Below are 21,425 nucleotides of genomic sequence, written 5' to 3'. Positions count from 1 at the left end.
ACCTAAGCCATGCAAGATATTCTTCATTAACTTTCTATCAATCCAGATTACCAGGATCTGAATCTGGAACATACTTCGGAGGAGATTCTCCAATTTTGCGATGAATTGAATTAGGTTAAAAGCTCTAACTGTGGCAATAAGTTGAGCCTTCCAAAAGAAATAGTCATGTGTCTCCAATTTTATTGGATTATAGTTCAATGCTTTAGCAATTGAGGAAAAATCAAATTGTGACTATGAAACAATGGAATTTGAGTGAAGATTTTGAGATGTTGAACTCACGGATTGGTCCTGGTTTCTCACCATTGATGTTGATCTTTGGCTCTAATACCATGTAAAGAAAGAAGAAGAAGAGAAAATAGAGAGAAAATTTTAGGAAAAAAGACTGAATCTCAACGATACAACAAGACTTGTTGAGTTTATATATTAGTCAACAGAATCTCTAACAAACTAACTCCCCACATAAGCAACTGAGAATAAACTCTGTCTACTGGTAATAGTAAAATACATCATCTTCTTTCCTATCCACCTTCTCTAATACATGCACAGAATGAAGCAGATCTATCCTTAACACATTCTCTAAAAGACCCGACCTCCAGAAATTTCAGACAAGAGAACCTTAGATAGTAATAAATGGCCATCTTCTTCTTTCCTCTCCACCTTCTCTTATACGTTCACAGTATGAAGCAGATCTATCCTTTAACACATTCTCTAAAAGACCGAATTCCAGAAATTTCAGACAAGAGAACCTTAGATAGTAATAAATGGCTGGAAAACATTGACCATCAACTTTGATTGCTACTCAAAATCAAATTTGACTAATAGAATGCCACAGGTAAAGGAAAACCAGGGAACTAAATACCAAAAACAAATACAGAAGACAATGACAAGAAAACATGGAAATGATACTTCAAAAATATTGCATTTACAATAAGGTACTTGAAAACCAATATGGTTCTATGCCCAGTAAGTTAACATTGGAAGCTATCTATTTACTGAGACACTTAACAGGAAGGTCCAGGGATAAACAAAAAGATATGCATATGTTATTTATAAACTTTAGTGGGATAAAGGCTGGATATGTTGTTGTTGTTATTTATAAACTTGGAAAAAGCCTATGTTGTTCTTCTTAGAGAAGTCTTGTGGAGTGTTGGAAAACAAAGGAGTTTAGATTGCTTATATACAAGCTATTAAGAACAATTATCGTCAAACAGTAATGTGTGAAAAGACTTGTGTAAGAGATACCAAAGCTTCCAAATTTCAACTAGATTTGATCAAGGATCTGCTTTGAGCCCATACTTCTTTGTCTTGTGATGGATGCACTCACAAAGCACATCTAAGAATAAGTGCCTTCTTGTATGTTATTTGTAGACAATATTGTCTTGATGGATGAGAACAAAAAAGCAAGTTATCCCCCCAAAAAACAGTGCATATAATGATATTGAGAAACTTGGAGATCAAGTTATCCCCCCAAAGGTAATTTCTATGTCTTAGAATTAATTGTTCAGAAATAAAGGGAGATGACCATTTGGTCTAGTACTATCCATCAGAGATATTTTATTGTTACTGTTTAGAAAAGTACAAGGAAGGTGAGACTTAGTAGCAATAATAAGGTTGCTTCTTTGTGACCGAAGGTCATGGTTTTGATTTAGATTTATAGAAATAGCCTCTTTGGGATTACCGCCCTCGCGTCCCTCGCTGCTTGTGCCCTCGATTTTGATAGAAGAGGTAAATTGCAAGCGGGTCTTTGGCCTTGCCTAGGCCGAGTATCAAACTACCTACTAGTACTAATCACAGCGTATCACTTGTCCGCCACTTGACCTATGCCCTAGGAGCGAAATAGCCTCTTTGCATACAGAGAGAGAGGTTATGTATAAATACGACTCTCCCCCTATCCCCCTACCCTTGAAAAGTGAGGAGCTATGTGCACTAGGGATGCCCTTTAGTTAGAAATCTACAGGAAAGTAAGTAATTCCCCAAATGAGAACACTGAAGATACAATTAAGAATGTCCCCCCAAAAATTTCTCTACACAACCACCAAATGAATAGTCTGTGCATATGTGTGTGTGTGAGAGAGAGAGAGAGAAGAGAGAGCCATGGTGAGACTGAGATTCCAATTTAGTACCTGAAATCGGTATAAATAATTGAAATGCTTATGTGATTCACAATAGAGACAAATACGGGCAAGTGCTGCAACTGTATATTGGTTAACTACATCTTCTGGTGCTGCAGTTGACATTCTTGTTGATAGTACTTCTTCCAAGATAGGCACAGCACTATGAGCAATACACAAATCAAACAAATCATCAACGGTCCCATAATCGGTTGCTAGTGGATCTGGTCTTTGAGGGGAAGAAGAAGAAGTAACCACACCCATGCTTGATGGTTGGGGAGGTGGGGGAACAGCATTTGGCGGAAATAATAGAAGACAAGCATCCTTGTAGTGACCATGCCTAAACATAAAACCAAGCAAATGCTGGCGTGCATACTGCAATGAAGAATACATAACATCAGAGACTGCTATGAAAAAAATACTACAAATATTTTTATCAACTGCTGCAAAGAACAGAAAATGAAATAAAATAAAATAAAATTTACATCAAACTCTTAAGGCAGCCAGCACAATGCGAAAAGGACAAAAAACGCACAGCGTCAAACACTGGTGATTAGAAAATCCCCTGAGAATGTTCTATAATCATTAAACTTGATAGAATTTGAGCAGGAAAAACCGTGAATATTATTTCAAGAATAAGACTCAATATATACAGCCTTTGGAGAGTCAACAAACCACTTCCTTGGAAAATAGGACACTAACTTAACTACCTAATCTGAAACAAGGATAAGAGGATAGAGATAATAGACTAAGTCTACTAATGAATCAGCTTTGACCATAACCTCCTATTCAAAGATAAGACAAGAAAAAAAAAGAACCAGATAAAACAAAATAAACAGCTTATCTCTCGATAAAACTCTCTGTAGCAACTATATGGTTCAACTATATGGTTGCCGGCAAGGTGGCTGTAGCAGGATGAGGGCTAAAGAAGTTGTAGATACCAACATCTTTGGCAGAAACAGTGATTTCGAGGGAGAGCAATAAACAATTTTAAGAAGATGAGGTGATAATACATGAGCATCTTTACCTAATAGGTTTCTGTTTTGGCTTACACAAATAACCTCACTAATCCTCTGACTGAGATTTTGTAAAACAGTCTCAACTTTGTTGAAGGTTTCACTGATTTTGTGTACTTCACCCCCCTCCCCAAAGCATGTTTTATTAATTTACTCATTAAAACTGAAAGATGGATAAAAAAAATTTCTTTTAACTTACAGTTGAGAGTACTTTGATAATATGATTGACCCCAAACACATCACTCGTAGAAGCTCGCTGTTAGGACCCTAGGATGTATAATAGCTTACAGTAGGGTTGAGTGTAGGATGTATAATAGCTTAATGTAGGGTTGAGTGTAGCAGATTATCCCTCAGGAGGAGTAGTTAATCATGTTAAGTTGTTAGTGGTAGTTATTTTGCTTCTTGTTTTTTCTGTTAAGCTGTTGAAGTAGCTATATAAAGCTACTAGGGCTGTTGTATATGAATATCCAGAAATATACCAATTCAATCTACTCAATTTCTCTCTCCAAACTCTCTCCCACTCGTATCTGTCTCTTTCTCTCCCTCAACTCCTCTTCCTCTCTTTCTTCCTTCTGATTCTTCCTTATTCTCCCTCTCGATCTCCCTGTTCCTTCTGCGTCTTTCTGTTTTCCCCTCTCTTTCTTTAATTCTGCCCTAATTCTCTGCTGAAACCCTAGGAAAACCCTATCATGACACTTGCTGAAACTAAAATAGGAAAATATAAGTATGCTCAGAGCCAGACAACTGAGTTAATACACATACAGGTCAATGAGTGTTACACCTATGTTTGATTTTGAATACTATCAAAACTATTGAACAAAAAAATCTTGCTGTAAGTTCTTTCAAAACAAATGAAAAATTTGTTTTAAGTTCATGACTTAAAATGGTTTTTGAAAATTCTTCATAGTTTGCAATACAGGACACAGTTTTGAACTACCCTGTTTTGCACACTCTCAGTTGTTTTCTTCTGCAAATAAGTTTTTTGAAACATTTTCCAAATGTTCCAAAACATTTAATGCCATATTTCAAAATTTTCTAAATACCTTTCAAAACATTAGTCTAAACCAAACAAATTCACTCTCAGTTTCTCTTCATTGTAAACACGACTTTCAAAACATTTATCAAAAGTTTTGAAACATTTGTTCTGGAAATTTAAAAGTTACAAAACATTATAGAAAGTTCTCAAACCTTTTTAAACACCATATCTAACAGTTATATGCTTGATTTAAGTAGAAATTGCTCAACCTTCCATTGTGACACCTATAATCTCAAGTGGCAATCCCAAGGCCTATAAAGAGACAACCTAGAAGAAGGAAAAAAACCTACCCAATTGCACACAGATTCAAGAAACTTTCACAAGCTTTCAAGAACTTCGACTTTCACTGATAGCTTTCTTGTTGTTATCATTGCTAATTTTCGTATTCAATCTGACCGACAAAGTAGTTTATGATTGAGATGATTCAATTACAGGTCTGACCTATTGAGAGGTCACTTGTTCTAGTTCGATACATTGTTCGGAGATGCATCAAAATTAATTTTACTATTGTAAAGGTTTTGTGGTGAACCTTTGGAAACCACTGGTTGTCAGCCTAAAAACCTCTGATTTGTGATAGAAAATCTCTAGAGGTTAGCAAGAGAAGTTGACATAGGATTGGGTATAGCTGAACCACTATAAATCTCTTGTGTGCTGCATTTTGTAGTTACAGTTTACTTTATTTCTGCTCAACTCTTAAAATATAACTTGAAATGGAAATTTTAAAAACACCTGTCAAAATGTGATTCTGACAAGAGAGAGTTCTCTCGCAATTCAGTGAGAATTGCGCGGGAATTGGTAGATTAGAAGAGAAGAAAGAATTGAGGGAGAGAAATAGAGAGAAAGAGAGAGAGAGATCGAGAAGATGAGAGGGAAATTGAATCAATTGAATTCCCAAAAGATACCTCTCCTAGTGGCGAAGGTTGGTTATATACTTACAAAGCCTTGTCGCCAATATTTGGATTACATTTGAATTGAATCCATGTGCTGTAACTGCCTATCTATTCCTTATTACAATAGTACCCCTTACCCTTCTATCTTAGTAATCTCCTTATTTACATTATAGTCCTGTGACAACACCCAATTCAACCCCCCTTTTGGTTTTTCTTGCCATCTAACTATAACCATGAGGGTGCACAAATGAAAACAGAACTCAGAACCCAACTCCAGAATTCATAGCACATTAGATTCGGAAAAGCTCTTACTTCTTGTAAATAATTGACGCATTCAGTGTATCTAACACTGTCCAGATTGCTTTTGGGTCCATCTTCAAAATCTGAACTATGCAAGGGATTATCGCTGGCAGATTCTTGAGATCGCCTGGACCTCTCTGATCGTGGAAATGTTGATGGCATGTAAAGAACATTGAGATATGAATCAGCAGAAAGAGAATCATCCAAAATTGCGGGTGCACTTTTAGCCAAATGCTTATACCTGCAGAATATGATTAAAAATGAAAGAACATATGCAAGTGTAAGCTGTGTGCGGCTCAAAGGATTAATCCCACTATAAAGGCTCTGGTGCAAAATTCTAAACGTATGAGTAGTTACCATTATCTTTTCCTTTACACAAGAAAGAACAAAAAGGATAGGATCTATGCAAATTCCAAATAATACAACAACAACTACAATCCCAAGCCTTAATCCCATTAGCTGTGGTTAGCTACATGAATTATAGATTTCCAGCCATCTCGATCATGCAAATTCCAAAGAAAATAATATAAAATAAATTATCTATCATAGACAAAGGACATTATGACATTTAAAAAGCTTGATAGAAATTATTCAAAAATGGTTATAAAGCCTTAGCTCTCTAAACTTTAACGAATGTTGCATTAATTGTCAAAGAGGTAATCAGCATGGTGTAATTGTCCTACCATGGATATGACAGGTTCAAAGACTAGTTGTAAAACCCATCAGTGTGTACAACATTAAGAAGTAGCAACATTATCACTATACCATCATCCTACTCTGATGAGGAACTAGGAAACATTTTAGCATACTTGACCATTTTTTTTTCAATATTTAACTGAACATAATATCTTGATGAGCATCAAATCTTTGATGAAAATACATTTCCCACTAGGTCTGAAGCCAATCAAAATAACCAGTAACATGTAAGCCCAGAGACAACCTTGTCTGAGTTTTAGTATGATGATGTTTATACATATACACAGCCCAAAGCCCATTTTGAGCCCGTTATCTCACCTATATATATAGAACATTTCTGTATGTATTTGGTATTTAGAGAGAGTTAAGGGATAAATCATTGTACTAAAAAATAATTCCATCTTAGTGGATTCGAGATTCTCCATCCTGTGGACATAAGCTTATGCTAAACCACGTAAATCTCTCATGTTCTTATTCTTCTCTTCGATTCATACACATATATACATATATATACGTATATACATAGAGAATTTTGGATTAAAATCATGACATATACGCATGCAGATACATGGTTTGTGGGCTGGTCAGAGCTGAGGATCACTCAAGAGTAGTGAGAAAAGAGCCAAAACATCCATAGAAGGACAGACAGAAGTATTGCTCCATTGAATGAGAGGCATGTTCATTCATGGAGGTAAATGGCCACTAGACTAGTTAATAGAGGTCAAACCACGGAGGCTAGTCCTCTCACATGCCAAGGACCTCTTGGCAGCAGGCATGATGGCAAATTCTAGATCATCTACCACCCATCCACGGGATAAATTCAACTAGTAGAGGCAGTACCAGTATCAAATGTGTCCTCTGACAGTTGCCTCCAAATGGAGAGACTCAAAACTATCAGAGCTTAGCTCCCTCAAGAGAGCATGAGATGAGTTATCTTGACAAACCCCTACCTCTAGCCACCAAGCCGTAACACCCTAGTGGTCCCTTGGGCTTTGTCCCAGACCCATGGAGGTGTCGGAGAACTGGCAGTGAGAATTGTTGGGGCATGATGGCTTGATGTGTAGGTGCCAACGCACAGAAAATTGCTTAGACCCAGAGTGTTCCCATCAGATTTGGAACATTGGAGCATTCCCATGGCAATATGGCATGGGGTTCTTAGGGGGGCACGGAGAGCTCCTATGGTCATTAAAGTGCCTCCGGCATATCATGCACCTAAGATATGTGGGTATGTGTATGGAGGAAATATATGCTGAAACATGCACTTCATCTTACATGGAACGAATAGCTGAAACATCAACCGGTGGGCTTCCTTCTATTGCATTGATGATCTCCAGAATGACAGATGCAGAATCACCTTTATGTAATTGAAGAGCTTGCCTAGACAATGTGAGCAATGCGGTTATCAGTAAACAAGCACATTCCCTACTCTAGACAAATAAAAAGTAAGAAGTACTCATCTATTGTCCAGTAGAAATTGAGTACAAACATAAATAAAGCATACTTAAATTTAACACGAGCTTGTGCATAGTGCTCCATTCGTATCAATGCATGCCCCCATGCATTCCACACGGGAAAAACATCAATCTGAGGTAAGTTCAACATAGAAAATCATTATCATAATGTGGGAACACAGAATAATCAAATACTTGACTGTCAGCAACAGTACATACTTTACACTTCTTGCAAGTATACACTGCCATGCTGTACCGTTCATCTAGAATCAACCGATCACGAAGATGTGCAGATGACTCCTGATCGGCTATATCATCAAGAGAAGCAGCAATTCCCGATCCTAGGAGGCTTTGCAGCAATTCAGCACGCCCCAGCCAAATGTCAGCTTGTGATAGAACTTCTGATAGCTCGTCAGTGAATTGACTACCCACACTAGAGCTTCCAGCATCAGAAGATGCATCATCAACATCTCTACCTCTTTCAAAATTACTTGACAAGTCACTAACACCTGCAAGCTTTCTCAACTGGGATTTAGCAAAAAGCAACCCCTGTGCAAACAGAACTAGAAGTGTTATTGCCATATCCCACATGTAAAAACATGAAACAAGAACCCCTATTCACTGATTATTATTGGATACGCAATATAAACCACAGGAAAGAAAATGGAAAAATAAAGAGAAAATTGAGTGCAACCTGCACAAATGTTTCCGTGGCATGATAAGCATTACCAATCTTTTCCATTGATGCATTCTCAGGCAATTGTTTGGAGCTCAATACATTTCTCATCTGATTAATGCACAATTCCAGAGCACCTTTGGCATACACCAACTCCTCAGAACACAACGAAAGTAAAGCCTAGAAACACAAGACACGAGCCTTCAGCATAATTATAATGGCAAAGATAAAAGGTAGTTATATATATGTGTGTGTGTGTGTGTGTGTGTGTCTAACATCCATAAACTGCAACTAGAAGCTCAACCATTGACAAACAAGCTAATTATAAAATGTAAGAGACTGGAAAAAACTGTAGGTATAACACAACCATTGCTGTAAAAGATATTTTCATGCCAGGTAGACCAGTATTTCTAAAATGGACAAACTAAAACTGTCAGCTTAACCATCGCAAACAGACTACTAATCAAATGTAAGAGACTGGCCATTAGCCCAAAAAAAACATGTAATAGACTGGCAAAAAACTGCAAGTATAGCAGAAACACCATGGTTGTGAATAATTTAGTTATCATATCAACTTTGATTTAATTACCTTGGATTTCTGATCAAAGACAGAAGTGGTAACAGTATGTAAGCCAGATGAACCATTTACAACATATCAACATGAAATTATGGCTCACAATGCAATTATACCTTAAAGAGAATAATATCCGGGGCACTTTCGTATCGATGAGAAGAACGGACTGCATCATCCTTCTTCAAATCACCTGTAAGCATCCACTCCTCAGCAATTGAGACAGAAGGAAGCCGCTCCTGTCCATCTGCAGCGTATGATGAAACAGGATCCTCCTGAATACCTGCCATTGCCTCCCATGCAACTTTTTCAGATGGTGCTAACCCAGAGCTCTTTCTTTTCCTGTATGTATCCCTTGGAGCAGGTTTATCACCAGCACCACGTGGAGTCCAGGAAAAAGCTCTGCGAGCCTCTTTTTGCAAGGTGCTCAAACTGTTAGTAAAAGATGACCTTGTAGAAGTGTTTGTTCTTGTCTTCTGCCTTGCTCTTGGACCTGAAATTGATATGCGAGGCTCTCTGGAAGGAGAACTCATAGTGACAGCAATAGCTTTGGCAGCATATGTAAGAATTAAGCCCGTGTCTCTCAATGATGGAAATTCTTTAACAATCTGGAAGAACATATTTTCCAGTAATTAGTGAGAAATACAAAAAGGGAAATAATCTCCCATCTTTACTTGCTGGAACATGCACTGAAAAAGTTCCTAAAGAGAGAAATGTACCAGAGAAGCAGATTGCAGTTCTTTTCTCATTAGCAGAACCTCCAAAATCAAATGAGGATGCTCATGCAGGGAAGAACACTTCTGCTGCCATGGCAATGGCAGTGCTGCCAAAACACGGAGACCCAAAGCCCATGAGTTAAGCCGAGAAACTTCAACATCTGACAAATTACCATCTCTTCTCTTCAGGAAGAAGTGGACCTTCACAAAGAACAAAACATAGCTTTAATTAATGAACAAAGAGTTATGGAATTCATAGCAACATTTTCTTATAGCTCTTAATCATAAAAGGAAACTGAGGAAGATAATTCTTATAAAATGAAACTATGACCGACAAGAAGTTGTTTTGACCGCAGATTGGGTAACAGTTGCATGGCCCCCTTCACGACTGGGAGAGCATCATCAGTGTCACGTAGTGAAGAAAGAAAACGTGAAGCTTCTGCAGGACCTCCACCATTTAGAGGGTCTGCAGTGAGAAGCTTGACGAGTTGACGTCCTTGAAGTTCTCTCTGTAAATCAATGGATAATGCTGCACTTTCAGCCACCTCCAATGCAGCTGAAACAGCTCCTTTCCCAGCTAATCGAAGGGCAAGACCCTCAGGATCTTCCTTGCATTCTGCTTCAACCTGACAATTCCATGAAAAAAATGGAAAAAGGAAGTACAATAAGAGCTTAAATACAAACAAGTTACTCCACAAACTGATAGTTCAAGAAGACAAGTATATTTTATTAGGAATGCCTTGATAGAAGACGCAATATGCTCTAGGTTTTAGAAAGTAAGGATAGTCGATATAATTTCAAAGAGGTAATGGGTATTTTATGCCCATAAAACATTAAGGGTGGTCAATGTTATTACCCTCTCTGTTCGTACCAACTCAAGTCTTAAAAAGAAATAAAATTTTCACCTCTTGCCAGCTTCTATTATGGTCATCTGCACATAGAATATGTTTGTATCTCAAGAGAGCTTGTCTCATCTGAATGACCTGATAGCCAGAGTAGATGCAGTTAAACATAACCAACAAGCCCAGAAAATGCAACCATCTGAAAGTAAAAGCACATATTATTATCCCATCAAGGTCCAGAATTGAGACAATGAATTCCTTCATCAGTGCAGAACCCAAAATAATGTTATGAACTATACCATCACGTACCTCATTCTTAACTGGATCACTTTCAGGCAAGTGGCAGCTGCACATAGTGATAACATCTAGAGCAGCATCTAGGTCCCATCTATTCAAATATCTGGAATGGAATTTAACAATATCGGCTGATTGTCTATCAGAGCAACAGCACTCAAAGACATATTACAAGCACGAAGTACAGAGAACAGGTTTTTCTGCATCAGTTTTGATGGATCTAAAGTATAAAATCTTCACTCATCAAAATCTCTTAAAAGATTCATGTTATAAATATAGGATATTACCTCCCAAAATGTATAGATGCAAGATAAAGGCACATGTTAAAAGAGTAAACAGCACCATCCTACCCATAATGAGTACTGCATTGAGAAATGCCAAAGAATCTCATCAAATTTTAAAATTAACAAAGATAACCTAGGCTTCTTCTTACCTGAGTGCAAGTCTAGCTGCCAGGTGTTTATCCTTCAATCTCAGACAATACTGCCAACTATTGCTACACATGCTATGGGCTGCATAACCTTGAGACTGTCCAGAGGCTGAATTACTTGCCTCCCCATATTCAATGAGGAGCTGAAGTAACTGATCTGATGCTCCATTACGCAAACAGCGATCAGAAAGAGCAAGGGCATCCATCAGTTTTCCTTCATCAATTAATCTGTTCATATAAAAGCAAATAAGTAGGCCTATTTTCGGCAACATAGTTGAGAAGAACAGCTTTTACAGGATCTTACACTTATGAACAAAAAACCAAAGATAGAACACATAGAAAGTTAAAAAGAAAGGAACATAGGAAAGAAAAGGATGAAATGGCAAACAGATAGAATTAACAAAATCAGGCAGCAAATGAGGTCACAGAAGTTATGAAGTCCAATGCAACCATTCACCAGGTTCATTCCGATGCAAAATCATAAAGTCAGTGACTTAAATTTAACAAGATATGTCAGGAAGAACACTGTTCCAACGCTGAGCTGTCTCACCTCTTACCTCCTGTTCTCATGTCCACTCCATGACTTTTTTCTTTCTATGAAGTTGGGTGATCAAGACTCCAAAATCAAATGCAAAAGCAGGCTTCCAGCTTCTTGTCTTCCATAAATGTAGTAGTTGAATAAGACTCTTTCAATTATTTTACCTACCTAGCAATTTCCTATGGTTTAGTGCCCATTGAGAATACCTAAAAGCTTTTAGCATCAAGAGTAAAGCTCAAAGAAGGCAGCTAGAAACATTATATTTTGCTTTCTCTTTTCTTTTTGATAGATAACATACTGAGTCTATTTGTAGGTAGAAGACCACCAACTGACAGTATCACCATAGAAAACTCTCCCTCTGCTTGATAACAGCCTAAACTGCTGGGGTGTCTCTTGAGGGGCACAACTACATCCCTACAATACATATGCCAATTGACTCTAGAAATGGCCTAATAAATCATACAGTAACATTCAGGCAAGTTTCTCTTATCATGCTGTATAAACTCCCCACCCCCCCCAAAAAAAAAAAAAAAATTATATATAGACATATATCAGAAGACCAAGTTCTAAGCCATTTGTTGTGCAATAGTTCAATGACTTCTTCCTTGGAATTTAGTAACTTAAATTTTATTTTGTCAATTCTACGAAACAGATACAATCAATTCTAATTTCCACATAGGAACAGAAGTCACACTGGTTTTCCACCAAATCAGTAGAAAAGCTTCCACTTTTCAAGTGACCTAAACAAAACACTAGTCAGATAGCAGAACATAGAAAAATACACCAAAATACAGCTCGAATTTACCAAACTGTTGAAACTAAGTTGGAATTCTTCTTGAATGTTTGTACAATACAACAACAACGATCGCAAGCCTTATCCCACTATGTGGGGCATAATGTTTGTACAATTTTTTACAAAAAGTATATTTTAGGGTTGACTGCATTAGTAAATATAACTACTAAGTTAAAAATAAAACTTATATTGTAGGAAAATGATTTTCAGAATCCTTTACACTTATATTTAATAAAACTCAGTTATTTGACAATACTTCAATAGCAACTCTTCTCATTTTTTCCCTCTATGTAAATCTCAAAATGTTCTCAAGATATATTTCCATTTATTCTTCCAACCAATTTCTTTGTATTTTCAAAATCTTCTTGTTGAGATATCACTAACAGAATCCCTGTTGGCACTTCTCAAGTGTCCAGTAAATGTTTCTATCCCTGTCCTAACGAAAACAACTCAAACAACCAAAATTCTTTTCTGTAATTCCAGTGAGTCCATTTGCAGGGAACAAAAAGCCTATGTATGCATTGGACAGTGACTAGTCATAAAAGTAAATAAAGAAAGAGAAAGAAATGAGCATGATCATGCAGCTGACAAAACAAAAAAGAGCAACAAATCCTAAGATAAATGTTTCTATAATGAGATGACATATATATATATATATATATAGAGAGAGAGAGAGGGGGGGGGGGGATTATCAACAAATGATTGAAACACTATTCCGTAGGAAACTATTAAAACTATTGAAACATTATACTTCCATGGTTTTATTTATTTATTTATTTATTTTTGTGTGTGTGTGTGTGGGGGGGGGGGGGGGGGGGGGTTTGTTGAAACCTAGAAAAACTTTATTACCGATCAACCGCTCTTTCATAAGGCCCCTCATTCTCCCAATCAAAAGAAAGAAAAGTCCTGGTATCAAGTTCAGGAAATTCAGATTTTGGGGACTCCTGCCAAGTGTCAGATGGTGCATTGATTGGACTCTTGGGGTCTGGCAAAGTTTTCGGTACATTAGTGCCAACAGTGTTATCATCAACTTCGGTGTCAGTATCACTATCATGCTCACGGTATCGCTTGATAGCCATTTTTGGCTCAGACTTAACCATACTATGGTCAATTTCATGTTCAGCTGTTACAGCAAACTCTGAAACTCGGTGGAGGTTTGTTTGCATTTGTATCCAGCGGTTCAAAGTTGGAAACCTGCTGAACAAATGAAAAGTAAATTGGATAACAGTAAAGCAAACCAGATGAAGTAATGTTTCATTTCTCTAACACATCTACAGCGATAATTACCTCTCAGACTGATCAAGAGCGAACTCAAAGAATAACCTGTCATCATCAGGTGTCTGCAGTAATCCATCATTCGAGGAACTAGAAATAGCTGAGCCAGTGCCTGTATATAGAATACCACTACCAAAAAAACAAGCTAAGACAGCCCTCACAGGGGATAGTTTAACAAGATGTTTGACTATATCTAGCTGGAGAGGGTATAGAGGGATTCCAGGTATGGCTGAGGATCGACTGTAAGAGTTAGGCTTAGCATCCCTGGAGGAAGGGGAAAGAACTTTACTTTCTGTGAAACTTTTGCAAGATGCAGGAGTCACTGGAATGCATGCCCAGCCATGTCCAGACCGTGGGGGGTAAACTGGAGGTACACATGCTGAAATTACTTCGTGGACAAAATCAGCAAACATAATTTCTGCCACTTTCCCAGCTGCATCAGTGCTGCCTCGCTCAAAGACTAGACGAGTCAAAAGCTGCAATCCAGATGATAAAACATGAGTATTGTTGTGAACATGTCACAACGAACATGCATAGCTAAATTCTACACATTCACCATTCTTGTTTTTTGTTGTCCAAAAAGGACTTATCTGTAAGGTAGGATATTACTATAATTACAATGGTAATAAAGAGTGGCCCAATGAAAATAAATCCTCCAAATGATTTTGAGACATCAACTGACAAAGTTGAGCAAATATAGCTACATTCTACCCATTCACCATTTTTGTTTTTATAGTCCCACAGAGACTTATATGTAAGGTGGTCTCATGAAAAAAAAAAACCCTCCAAATGATTTTGAGACATCAGTTAACAATGTCACAGGAATTCTGGAGAAGACAAAATCTCTTACCCCAGGTTCTGAACACAATTGTATTGCAATTAAAACATCTGTAAAATCTTCCCAGAACAAGGTGTCCATTTTACAAGTATTTAGTATGGATATGGATGCACATACGAACACCAGATACAATCATTTTCCAAATTAGAAACCAGACGTGGTGGAGATACAGCAAAACAGTAATAGAAAATTCGTTAGTAAAAAAAGATCATAATTAATGCATCACTAAAATTTTAAAATGCTAATCAACATCCACTAAGATGAGGACAGTTGTCACTTTAGCATTAGGGGCCATTTTCAAGTTGTAGAATAGCAAAACAGGCATTCCCAACTCTTTAATTATCAGCGAACAACTTCATCCAAGCCATAATCATTGGAAATGCCACATGGAATGTCCAGCAAGTACTTTGACGCTTCCCGTGAATAGTCATCAATGATCATGTCACAATGCTGTGTCCAAGGCATATATTGACATGTCAAACAAATCTGTATAATGGATATTTGTCCATTACAATGGTACCAATTTAAGAGTATCCCACCTTGTAGGTGTCATCAAATTTTAATTGTTTAAGCTGCATATTCAACCCTACCTCTCATCCATACAGCCCTGAAGCAAATCCACTGGAAGGGACTTTAGCTGCAAAGTGTCAATATCAAGTAAAATGGAAGTGGCTTATGGGAAAGCACTAAAACTGAAGTTACTGAAAATCCAAACTTTTCTTTGAGGACAGAGAATTCAAGAGAAAAAGATGATGGAGATATAAAAAAAAGACTCACTGGGAGTACAATGGTCCATAATGACCCAGTTGAAGTGTACAGAAGGAAGTGGAAGTAAGAAGCAAATTCAAAAGATAATGAGATTTGGGGAAGTTTCAGCCTTCGTACATTGTTAGATGACAATTAAATATTGAAGAACACAAGAGAAGAGGAAACAAGATCCTAGAGTATTTGTTGAGAGAAATAATAATATAAAAGATAAAAATTAACTCTATATCTAACAGCTTAAGCTTTTAAATAAGAAAGTGGTTAGCTATTCAACATGGCATCAGAGTAGGCAAAGGTCATAAGTGGTTATGCTAAGGAAGGCCTACTACATCTTATAAAAATAAATTGAAAAAGCCTTCTTCAGAAGTTTAATTGTCGCATAGCATAAGTTTTTCACATATTATTCTGTAAATCCAAAATGGAAGCTTCCTTTGGACAATTGTATTTTGCCCTTTGGATGTCACCGATTGTATGTATGCTATTGCTACTTATTCCATGCAATTCCAGCATTCTTATGTACTTCTTTGTTTTACATGCACTAGCAGATCCTTTACAGAATATTTCCTGTACCTCGGCTGTAAGTACACATCACAACAGAATTTTCAAGCAATCATAGCAACAGCATATCTTGAATCACATAGTTTAGTTTCAAAAAATTTGCTCTTCAAGCCTCAGCACAGGAAAACTTACATCTTTAGGCCATTCATACACAAGTGAAAAATAGTTGAAATCGTGAGTTGTGTCTGTCCCATCAACTATGTCACCAATTGCAGCAATGTGAAGAATGAACTGGGAAAGATATGTTGTTGGCTTGGCATTTAATGGCCCAAATAATCTCTTTCCCGGATCTTTTACACCATAACTAGCAGACTGCACATTATTATCACCAACTATGGAGTCAGGAGATGTCTGTTTGACAGCTCTTAACCCAAGGCCAAGAACTCCATCCTTATCAAACTTTAAAAGAAGTTTTCTATCTGCATGTGAGCCTTCCCCCCTGACATAATCTCTTTCTGTCTCCTCATCTGCAAAAGCCCTTGCAAGATTATGAAGCTTACCTGTTATCAACATAGAAAAGTGAGTTAAAGCCTCATAAGCACAACTTTGCAACTAAATCAAAGCAGAACAATAATATCAAAATTCCATTAAAAAATATCAGATAAATGTTAAAAAAACAAACCACCCAGTTCCACAAAGCATAAGGTATCACAATTTAGGATATGGCCACAAAATAGTCACCATGTGGTAAAGAAAAATTAAATCAAAGTCCAATCTAAATGAGATATCTAATGGACAATTTGAGGTGCATTGAGAGTGATACATCAGTTTAGATATGAAAAAGAGTTTTGCAGCTTATCTATTGTACTCAATTGACAATTAGGGTTTGGAACTGGTTGGAAGTAGTGCATTGCTGAGAAGGGAGTCTAATTCCTGGTCTTATTCAAAGGAATTGAAGATGAACAAACGTGAACAGGAGACTTCTATTTGGTCACCTGTCAGAAAGTAGAAATAAATAAGAAAAAGAGTGGTTCACAATCAATGAAACTGGAGAAAATCGCAAAATTTTGGAGTTCTAAAGAAGATTAAGATGGAATACACAGAAATCATACTCACAACAGCATGAGATAAGCGATGTCCAAAAATCCTTAAAAATAGACATTAGCAATTTTTTTATGTGCAATTTAAGCTGGAGCCTGAATCATGTAAGAGAGCTCAAACCTTTTAAGAAGTATTTTAATCAACAAGGTCTCTGAATAAATTTTGAAACCATTTGAACATGGGCAGCAGCCATGGGGTATATAGTATGAAATTCTTTATTTTATTTTTATTGTATAGTATGAAATTTTTTATTTTGATATTGATCTATTATGTGAGATAGCCTCCACTAGGCTTATGCTCAACACCCACCCCCCTCCAAACCCTTTCAGGTGAGCAAGAATGATTGGGCTAGATGTAGACTTGGCCAAAGAGATCAAGTGGGGTCAGTTAGAGTAGTTAGTTTTGGTTATTTTCATCATGTGAACATTATGGATTCTGAATCGAATATTGTTTCAGTTTTGGTATTTGTGAACATTGGCTATTTCTTTTGATAACAAATTAGATGAATGTTAGGCACTTAGGCTTTGTGAATCTTAAAGTCTTGGCTTAGGGTACATGATAGGCTACACAACCAATAGGGGGGGGGGGGGGGGGGAGGGTGACACTATCATCTATAAAGCCCTTATATAATACCCTAAGATATGAAATAAGAAAAAAACAAGAGAAGAGTAGGTACCACTTAGAAACTGTCGCTTCCCCTTGTGAGCATCTTCAACCATCTGATGTAGCATAGCAAGAGCACGTTCCTTGTGTCCTTGTCGGTGTAATTCTTTTGATGAAGAAATGATCTCCCCAGACAACATGACTTGAAGAGCTGGAGGTTTGTCCTGATAGGAAAATATTGTTAAACAAATAGTATTATCTTAAAACCAAATCAGCAAATTTCTACACCCCAAGAAACAGAAAAGAAGATCAGTAAGGAAAACTTCCATGGCACACTAAGAGCACATTTTCGGAACAAAATATAAAAGCAACATGATAACAAGAAGCTAACAGGAGATTTAACAAAAAAATTCATATTAGATATTCAGGAACATTTTCATTATCTATTCAACTTTTTCATAACAAATGCATTTATGTTTTAACAAATAAAACTATTAAAATAATTTTTTTTAAGGTTCTCTGTTTTGCAATAGATGGATGGCCAAACTGTCTTAGATGTTTATTGTAACACCCCTAACTTTAAAATAAAAGAATAAGAAAATAGAAAATAAGGAAAAATAGGAGAAAATGTCTGAAAAAAATTCCAAAAAATTGGGAAAAATTCTAGAAATTAAATTGAGGCTCGAGGAGCATGCCAGAGGCTCGAAAATGGGAATTTGGGCATGAGGAGGCAGTTTAGAGGGCAACGCCGGGTGGATGTTTTCTCAATTTCTCCTCCAGATTGATCAATGTAAGGTTTAATATGATTTGCGAGTAAATTTATTTTAGCATGACTTGTATTAGACTGTGGGAGAAGTGTCTAGGCATGGGGCTGTAGATTTGGGCCATGTGAGTCTCGAGATGGGGTCCTAAATGAAATCAGTGGGGCCACCAAAATCCGGATCAGGGTGAGGTGGACAAGCCTGCATGCATGATACACTTCACATTATTCTATAATTGCCATGCATTTTAATTTACTGCAACTCATATTACCCTTACTGAGTCCCCGGGACTCACCCCTATATTTTTCCCATTAACCCAACAAGTGGCTCGGGATTCAAGAAAGGAAAGGCGGTGCTGATAGATGAGTAGTCAGTTGGCAGTGACCATTAACCGTGAGGGTGTGGGTTAACCCCAAATGTTAATAATGTAATATAACTACTGTGTGTTAATTATGAGTGACGATTATGGTTTAACCAGAAGTAAACTGGAAACAAGTTAAGATTCCCACTATGAGTAAACCCAGTAGGTGTATTGAATTAATTCTCCAAGGGCCTAATCAGGTATGGGACTCAGGTGGGTTTTTCGCTGCCTTTGCATTTTACTCCCGAGTTCCCGACCGGTCAAAGGCGGCAAAGCCTGGACCTCACCCAGGGCGCCCAATTATTTTAATACTTTATATTGGCAGGGGCATAGTCATCCTTCGGAGCGGGCCTAGGTTGTAATGTGTGTCATGGTGGCACTTGGTAGTGGGGTCGGGGTGTCACATTTATTCAGAGAATTTCCATTCAAACAATAAAATAATAATAAGTTTAGGGTTTTATAATTCATAACTAAAAAGTCTGAAGTAGGAGGAATAAACAGGTTTCAATCATTTTACTTTTTAATGATGTCATCATATCCTTAACTATTCTCTTCATACTTGCAATAATTGTGCATGTGTAGATGATGGATAAGTGACTCCAAGAGTGTTGAATGTGTATCTTTTTTTCCCTAAAATACTAAGACACGTCTAATGCATGCCCAACATTCACTGAGATTTCCAAGAAGCACCCCCATGAAAGTAAGTTGTTTGAGGAGTGTCAGTATCTTCACATAATGGTTTATTTTAGTCAGATGGTATCTTCAACAAGCCACAGAAAAAAAAAAAAAAAGAGAGAGAGAATGATAAAGCTTCTAATGGCAATAACTCCATGATATACAACCTAATCAAATTGGAGGATTATATGACTGGTAGCAACAAGCAGCAGCATATGACACAAGCATTATTGCAGAAGTTTTAAGATAAAACAACAATCAGTAGCTAGATGATTGAATGACACCTTAGAGGCCATGTAATCACACAACCTTTGTATTATATAATCCTTGAAACTTATAATTTATTTTCCAAAAGTCTATACATTGCATAAAAGCACCAAAAATAACAAATGCAACACTCCACCACATCCAAATATAAAAAGCCCCTGAGCCTATTCATTCATGCATGCATAATTTTTTACAAAATCTCAAGAAAAGAGGATAAAGAAACTCAGTTGGGCATCTAAGAGAATAGCAAAAAGAAAATGGTTGCGTTAAGCCTGTATATAGAATTCCAGATCCTCAAAACTTTATGATTCCTTCTCATCAAAAACCACATGCCGCAAAGAGACATGATGGAATACCAGTCCCCAAGTCCTCATATACCTCTTCTGTGGACAATTATAAAGTCAATAGAAGCACAGTCCCACAACCTGCAATTGATAACCCACTCAAAACCCAACACATATGAGAGGAACCACGTGGCTGTAACTATAGGAGATGCAGAAGAAGATGGTTTATTGACTTTGTGCATGTAACATCAATCCAGATTCACTTTCTCCTCTTCCTAAGATTGTCTCTAGTGTAGATAGACAATAAATAAGCTGTCTATGAGGGGAGAAGAGGGTGCCATTTGGAATTGTGGAACAAAGGTTTTCCTTTCTGGATAAAGAGAGCTACAAAACGGATAGAAAGAAACGGAGGCATTCATTGAAGTTCTCCATCTAACCAAGGCCTTTCTTCTTATCCTGAAGGGGGATGGATGGTCATATAAAAAGACTAAACAGTGCTACAGAGGAACCAGCCACCAAATCTTGCAAGTACCTCCTCAATGGCATCTATCGTAAAATCTCACCTTAGGAATACAACTTTGGAGTTTGCTTGAACTTGGCCTCCCTCCCTCTCGACTAAGACTTGAACAAATGGGAGAAAATGCAAGCTAAGTCCCCCTTTTATACTAATTGCACTACACATTCCATTATAAATCAAAATCCTGCTACAACATTGTCAGGTAGTTTGGATGGGAAATTGGAAGAATCCAAGGGAGAATTAGACAAAAATGGAGGGAGAACAGCAAGAATAGAAGGAGAACAGAGACTTGAGAGGGAAATTAGAGAGAGAATTTGAGAGAGAAATTCAGATTATCATTCAACTATATGACTAATTCTCTAGGATTAAGCCTATTTATAGGCTTTACAACTGAAAGGTACAAGCATGAGCAGCAACCTACAATACAATATAGTAATGCATTTAAACTAACTACTATTATATTTACAATTATAGCCTTGGGAATCTTTGGGGTAGTGACAAACATCTCCATCCTTGATTTCAAATTTTTTATCCATTGCCAAAGATCTTTAAGGAAATTTTGTTCATGGCATTAGGTGGCACAACCCTCTTTCCCTCGTCGAAGGTCAAAATGATCATCTACCACTATAAAATATATATATATATATCTTGCTATACATACAAATACATAAGGGAGACATTAGTCTCCATCACCATGCCACCTTCTCTCCTTCACATTAGACTAACCTCACCACTCTTCACACCATGCCCCTTGTCATACTTTCACCTTACCCTTGTCATTCCATGTCATTTCTCCAATGCTAGATAACTGTTTACCAATCATAACATTCTCCTTGTCATTACATTCTTGTCACATCAATCCCATGTAGGTAAATCTCACCTCATTTCACATGTCCATTGGCCTTAGAGTCCAGAATTCCATCTTTGTAGTATTTTATCTTCCTACAAGGCTATCCATTTCATGTGTCGATCACCCCATTGGGATCGTCTCATCTAGTCTCGAAATTGTGATTACTGGTAGCCCATCATTTTTACCCAGTTCTGGATTGCATGTCCAATGGTAGTAAAAAATTCACTTTATTTGGTGTAAAAGCAGACTGAAATTCTTTCATATATCATC

General features: G+C 37.2%; 1 protein-coding gene across 1 annotated transcript in view; it reads right to left on the bottom strand.

Annotated features, from left to right (window-relative positions):
- LOC127813651 (uncharacterized) overlaps nt 1–21,425 on the bottom strand; it is a 121,112-nt gene that overhangs the window by 25,947 nt on the left and 73,740 nt on the right. Inside the window, exons 13-28 of the mRNA XM_052354734.1 lie at nt 17,514–17,664; nt 15,929–16,296; nt 13,648–14,111; nt 13,210–13,554; nt 11,033–11,257; nt 10,615–10,705; nt 10,369–10,446; nt 9,799–10,089; nt 9,467–9,664; nt 8,867–9,355; nt 8,195–8,356; nt 7,720–8,049; nt 7,551–7,633; nt 7,322–7,426; nt 5,366–5,594; nt 2,124–2,486 (exon numbers count right to left, since the gene is read on the bottom strand). Coding sequence (XP_052210694.1) covers nt 2,124–2,486; nt 5,366–5,594; nt 7,322–7,426; nt 7,551–7,633; nt 7,720–8,049; nt 8,195–8,356; nt 8,867–9,355; nt 9,467–9,664; nt 9,799–10,089; nt 10,369–10,446; nt 10,615–10,705; nt 11,033–11,257; nt 13,210–13,554; nt 13,648–14,111; nt 15,929–16,296; nt 17,514–17,664 — 3,972 coding nt within the window. The remainder of the gene's footprint in view (nt 1–2,123; nt 2,487–5,365; nt 5,595–7,321; nt 7,427–7,550; nt 7,634–7,719; nt 8,050–8,194; nt 8,357–8,866; nt 9,356–9,466; nt 9,665–9,798; nt 10,090–10,368; nt 10,447–10,614; nt 10,706–11,032; nt 11,258–13,209; nt 13,555–13,647; nt 14,112–15,928; nt 16,297–17,513; nt 17,665–21,425) is intronic.

This window comes from Diospyros lotus, chromosome 11 (assembly GCF_014633365.1).
Source record: "Diospyros lotus cultivar Yz01 chromosome 11, ASM1463336v1, whole genome shotgun sequence".
Lineage (NCBI taxonomy): Eukaryota > Viridiplantae > Streptophyta > Magnoliopsida > Ericales > Ebenaceae > Diospyros > Diospyros lotus.
Note: the sequence above shows the minus strand (reverse complement) of the source record. Positions and strands in the feature narration are given on the sequence as shown.